The following is a 6,246-nucleotide window of genomic DNA, read 5'->3' as shown; positions in this document are numbered from 1 at the left end:
CTATAGCTTCTCTGAGTCTGGCTAACTCAAAGTCTTCTCCAAGGTTAAGATGGGGCTCGCCAATTGGAGGCTCGCTAACTCCTGGGCCTGTCTCTTCGACGTAGAACTGGAGACAAGATCCAATTGTTGTTCCATGAGGCTATTTCCCTTGGGTCCTTCCTTCAGTTGGAGGCATCAATAGTGGGTCTACTCTTGGAGTCAAGGGCCTGCCACTTGGATCTAGTGGGATGCTCGTATCAGTTTGGCCAGCTGTAGTGGCCAAACTGTGGCACCTGTTGTGGTGACAGGGTTCACCACATTTGTAGTGTTCATGGGGACTCCAGTTGTGACTGGAACCTGAGTGCCTGGATCTGCAATCTGTGGGTCTTAAGGGAGACCTCAAGATGCAGATGGTGCGATAGGAGTTCTTCTGTTCACCATGGCATTTGATTAGATTATGATATCCACGCTCTCAATGAAAGCACTAAAGTGTTGACCTCAAAAAGTGATCAACCGATAACATGTTCGTATAGATCTGATGCTTGCCACGTGTTTGCACAAATAAGAGTGAAAAGAAATAGACACACATATTTGTTATACAGGTTCGACCCCCTTGTTAAAGCGGGTAATGACCTACTCTCATTTTTGTTGTATTAATACCAAAGGTTAATATTATCCAGATCACTATAGGTGGGATCTGCTATAGCACCCTTAGGAATACAATGTATGAATCAATAATGGTAAAACTCAAGTGTTGAGATGATGCTAGTGTAGGCGTGTGAGAGATGAAGTAAGGGTGAGAGAATTTTTCAAACATAGACTTAGAGCTTGGAGGTAGGTTTTCAGGCTTAGATGTAACTTAGGTTTATAGGCTAAGGTTAAGGACTTTATATAGGAGGCCTAAAACCCTAGATTACAGTTTAAATCCCTAGATAATTTCATAGTTTGTTAGATAATTACAAAAGAACAAAGTGCCAATGAATCTAGATATTATTCGGCCATTCTGTTGGGCTATTAGGGCCCAATTCGTAGCCCATGAGTTGTTGTCCACATGTAGAAGTGCAAAGGAAACCCTCTTGGTTGACCAGGCCCTTGTCGAGGCCAAGTAGGCCGGCTATGGTGCAGTCCCAAGGCTAGCCAGCCAAGGGTGGTCGGCTAGCTCTTAAGTGGGAACTAGTCTGTCACTTGATGCCCGTTTAAGTGTCGGAGTCTCTGTTTGTTCAAGTGCTAACTTGGCTTTCCTATTGGTGAGCTGTACTGCCACGTGACACTAATTTTGTCTATGTAAACATGCCACGTCAGGAAAATAAAAATTAGGATAATAATATCTGACTTCGTTACTTATTGTGGTTATTAAATAAAAAATCTAACTTTTCTAAAAAAAAATACAAATAATGAAAATAAAAATTAAGAATATAAATAACAAAATTATCAAATATATATATATGCTTTGATGAGGTCTCAAAATGTTGCTCCTTTATTAAAAAGTTGACAAATGTTTAATATATTCTCTATATATATACATTTATATATATATTTATATATATATATATATAATAAGAAAATAAGTGGCCAATTTGCTTATCTTATTATGGTCACCACAAAATACCCATAACAAGATACTTCAACTTGAGGTCCTCTATTAAATGAAACCAACGGGGAGAGAGAATTAGCACCAAGAATTGTGCCAATTATTTGTGATTGGTTATTCTTAATTAAAAATCAATTAATTCTTACCATATGTAAATTAATTTCTGTTAATGTTTCTAACAATATTATAAAAAGAAAAAGAAGGAAAAAAAAATTAAATTAAACAAACGTAGTGGTCCAAAATATGTAGGTTGTTACATAACACACAAAAATAGAGAGAAATATTTTCTATTAAAATAAACACATGCAATACCTTCATCAAATAATGTACGTAAATTTCTTATAATAAATTATAATACATATGTATGTGTATACAGTTTATTACATGGACAATTTAGGTTACCATTTTTTTAATTATTCATTTTCAATTTTGAAAAAGACAAATTACCATTTTGTAATTTTTGTAATTCATGTATGTGTAGAGATCATCATCTCTAGTTGGCTCCTCCAATTTTCTTACACGAGATTTGCCAATCTCTCTCTATTTATAAATTGCATCTTACCCATCACAGCTTCAAATTCCATTTCTTTTCTTCTTTTTGTATTTTTTATATTTAATTAATAATATAAGTGGAATAACCAAGAAAGATAGAAAAGAGAGAGAGAGAGGGAGAGAGAAACTATGAGCACGTCGTCTGTTGTCATTACAAATATTCCTCTTCATAGATCTTAGTTTCCACAACTTTCTCATCTGGGTCCTCCTCTAATGGTAGTTTTTTCCTTCCTTTGATTCTCCAAAGTTTTCTCTTTGATCGATCTCTATCTAGATTTTAATGGGTCTGTCTGATCCACAAAAAAAAAGAAAATTTGGCTGGTTTTGTTAGGAAATCTGGGTCTTGTTCTGATTGGTGCACAGAGGATCCGATGTTCCTAGATTGAATTTGAACAAATCCCACTTCGTTTTTTAATCGGAGCACCACTGGGTTCTGTCTAAATTTTAAGAAGGTAATAGATTGTTTGCTCGATTGATATTATCCACATTTTGATTGTTTTGCTTTGCTTGTTATGATCAAAAGCTTGAGTCTTTTATCTGCGAAGTATTTTGTTTGATGATTGCCCACGTAATTCTGCAATCTAGATTGGTTCTGCAGCTGGGAAAATTCTATCCTTCTTTGAATTCTTTTGATTGAATTGTCTACTGTTTTTGTTTTGTTTTGTTCCAATTGAATTGAATTATAGTTTTCTGTGAGGCGTTTTTAGTATTGGAATGGAATTGGATCATTGAATCTCAATGGTTGATTTCAGAAAGATGGAATCAGATCTTGGCAAGCTCTTCATTGGTGGGATTTCATGGGACACAGATGAAGAACGACTTAAGGAATATTTTGGGAATTATGGTGAGGTAGTGGAAGCTGTGATCATGAGAGATCGGGCTACAGGTCGAGCTCGGGGCTTTGGTTTTGTTGTTTTTGCAGATCCTGGTGTTGCAGAAAGAGTTATTATGGATAAGCACATAATTGATGGACGTACGGTTAGTACATTCATTTTAATCCTATGCCGGGTACTATGTATTGATTGGATTCATGTGAATTTGATTAGAGGTTTTAGTTTGAAGTATTAAAAAATGACTAGAAGTTATGTTGTTCAGAGATAGACGATCTTGTCAAATTTAATTCTTAGCTAACAAATTTTTCTTCTCTTTCTCCAGTTTTGAATCAATGAATTTGAAACTTAATGCAGCATCAGCTGTTTAGAATCTGCATTGGAAAAAAAGACTAAAACACTTGCTGGTTACTGAAATTAAAGATGAAGTCAATTGTTTAATTCAGTTACTACTGTTTCCAATTTAGGTTGAGGCAAAGAAAGCTGTTCCTAAGGATGATCAACATATTTTGAACAGAAATGTTGGCGGAATTCACTGCTCTCCCGGTCCTGGTCGCACAAGAAAGATCTTTGTTGGAGGTTTGGCTTCAACTGTCACAGAGAGCGACTTTAAGAAGTATTTTGATCAATTTGGTATGATTACTGATGTTGTAGTCATGTATGATCACAACACCCAAAGGCCAAGAGGTTTTGGCTTTATCACTTATGACTCAGAGGAAGCTGTTGACAGAGTGCTGCATAAAACGTTTCATGAACTCAATGGCAAAATGGTTGAGGTCAAGAGGGCAGTTCCCAAAGAGCTTTCCCCAGGACCTAGCCGGAGTCCTCTGATAGGATACAACTATAGTTTGGGTAGGGCAAATAGCTTCCTAAGCAGTTATGCTCAGGGTTATAATCTTAGCCCGGTTGGAGGTTTTGGGGTCAGGATGGATGACAGATTTAGTCCAATTTCTAGCGGTCGAAGTGGGTTTTCTCCATTTAGCAATTCTGGTTATGGAATGGGTATGAATTTAGAGCCAGGGTTGAGCCCAAGCTATGGTGCAACTTCCAACTTTAACAACAGTCTTGGTTATGCACGGATGCTAAGCCCATACTACACTGGCAATTCAAATAGGTACAATACCCCTATTGGGTATAATGCGAGTAATGGCAGGAGTAACTCTGTTATAAGCTCCGCTGCTCGAAATGTTTGGGGAAATGGGAGCATTACCAATGCCACCAACCCTGGTAGCCCAGGGGCTTACCTGAGCTCTGGAAATGGGAGTTTTGGTGTTTCATTTGGAAATAGTGGAGCAAATTGGGGACCTGCTCCTGTTTCTACTCAAGGTGGTGGTAGTGGTTCTGGTTATAGTGGCAATAGTTACGGGAATGGAGATAGTAGCTTTGGATTCGGAGAGGGGGGTTACGGAAGAAATGGTAGCACAGGTGTGACCACAACGTCATCATACCCAACATCAACTGTTGGTTATGAGAGGTCCTACGGGGATCTGTATCGTAGTGGTTCAGTTTATGGCGACTCAACTTGGCGCTCCACCACTCCTGACCTGGATGGTTCTAGCACGTTTGGTTATGGGCTTGGCAACATAACTTCAGATGTTGCAGCCAAGAGTTCTGAGGATTATATTGGGAGCTACAATGTCACTAGTAGGCAGACAAATAGAGGTAAACTCTTTTATTTTGGTCTTGTTCTTGATTGTGTGGTTTTATTAGTAAAAGATGGCAATAACAGAAACAAGAATCCCAAATTTGAATATAATCATTTACTGACTGGAAATGCATTGTGTAGTCATACCAGGTTGTGTGGCTTTCCTAAAAAGTTAGAATCTGTCATCCCTTATTGTTCCTAATTCGTGACAATGAACTATCATACAAATTTAGCTATTTTATGAGTTTAGGGAAAAGTTTATCACGGGTATATATGTAAAGACCTATAACAGTTTCAAACTGGAGCTAGATAAAATTATTGGTTTACGTTTTTCTAACTTCATGTCGACCTAAACTTATCTGTCTTATCCGATTATTAAAAACTTTCTTCAACTGTCGACATGGGATGATTATGCAGAGAAAATGCTGTGTGTTTACATTTGTCAATTCTTCTACATTGTAAATTCTGATGTTAACCACAATACAATGCTATCTCATGGTATCTCACTTCTTTTGTTTTGTTGTTTGATACATATGTATATATTTCTTTTTCAGGAACTGCTACATAGGAGAATTGTTGTTTGGATACATGGTGAGGTGATAGTAGGTGCAGAGAAACAAAACTGAAGCTTGTGAATTTATACGTCTCTCTTATTAAGATATTCAGCTTATGAGGAAACTGATATAGTTCTAACAGGGATTCCTTGATTCGAAGTATACATATTCAGAGTGAATGCAGTTACAAGGGATTTTGTGTAAGGTTTGGTATTTTTTTTAATAACTTTATTGCTCAAGTTTAGGTTCGTTTCTTTAAATTCGATTGAGGTGTAAAATCAGATTGCGGAATATATACTCAGGAAGTTGCATGCCTCTCCAGGACAAGCCAGCCTTAGTCTGTTGAAAAAGAAAAAAAAAAGAGATAGGATGTTAATTTCTTTTTTTTTTTAATTTTTTTTTTTACTTTTTAATGCCTTGCAAAGTTGCTGGCTTCTCCCCATATTTCTTCTGGGATTTTTTCTCTCAAATTGTATGTGAGGTTTTTGATGTTGCTAGTGTGAAACAATGGAAGGATGCCCATATGGGATCCCCATCAAATAAGTTACTAAAACACTTTGATTCTTTTTTTTTCTCTTTCAATATTATCATTATTGGACAGTTATATTAAACAAGTTTATACTTCATTTGGTGTGAAACTATTGTTTCCATATGACACTTTCTTCTAATTGATACTTTACATTAGCTTGCCTCTCCTCCTCATTGACTAAATAGTAGGCTGATTTCTCATACTATACTTTTGATGGAGTCAACTGGAGTACCTGTTTTTCACCAAATCCAAACTTGTGTCTCTTGTGAGTTTTCTTCTGCTAATATATTTTCTGCTTCTAAATTCTGATCTGTAGGGCTCTTCTGTGTGGTCACATTGGCTCTTATCCTTTGTTTAGTAAGATTAGGATACACATTGTTTTGGTTTTTGTCCTTTTCATTTAATGTATGTGGTCCTCTCTCTCTCTCTCTCTCTCTTCATACAAGGGTCAGACAGGAAATATGGGGTTACGATGGAATGTTCTTTATATTAAGAAATTTGTTAATGAGTGCATATCAACTCAAGAAATATTGGAATAAATTTGCCACGCGCACTTGGTCCATTTC

At 36.7% G+C, this 6,246-nt stretch overlaps 1 protein-coding gene across 5 annotated transcripts; it reads left to right on the top strand.

Moving 5' to 3' along the window:
• The first annotated feature begins 1,945 nt into the window (after window positions 1-1,945).
• LOC115724947 (heterogeneous nuclear ribonucleoprotein 1) lies at window positions 1,946-5,789 on the top strand. 5 transcript variants are annotated; one of them, XM_030654328.2, is made up of 5 exons: window positions 2,057-2,338; window positions 2,454-2,574; window positions 2,875-3,100; window positions 3,420-4,614; window positions 5,152-5,789. In XM_030654328.2, the coding sequence occupies exons 3-5, from the start codon at window positions 2,879-2,881 to the stop codon at window positions 5,163-5,165; spliced, it is 1,431 nt and encodes a 476-aa protein (XP_030510188.1). In that variant the 5' UTR covers window positions 2,057-2,338; window positions 2,454-2,574; window positions 2,875-2,878; the 3' UTR covers window positions 5,166-5,789. The 5 variants fall into 5 exon arrangements, with proteins under 5 accessions (XP_030510187.1, XP_060973254.1, XP_060973255.1 ...); XM_061117273.1 differs by having other exon boundaries at window positions 2,432-2,574; XM_030654327.2 differs by having other exon boundaries at window positions 1,946-2,574.
• The last annotated feature ends 457 nt before the right edge of the window (window positions 5,790-6,246 follow it).

The sequence above is a fragment of the Cannabis sativa genome, chromosome 6 (assembly GCF_029168945.1).
Source record: "Cannabis sativa cultivar Pink pepper isolate KNU-18-1 chromosome 6, ASM2916894v1, whole genome shotgun sequence".
NCBI lineage: Eukaryota > Viridiplantae > Streptophyta > Magnoliopsida > Rosales > Cannabaceae > Cannabis > Cannabis sativa.
The sequence above is the reverse complement of the archived record's forward strand: the minus strand, read 5'-3'. Positions and strand labels throughout refer to the sequence as shown.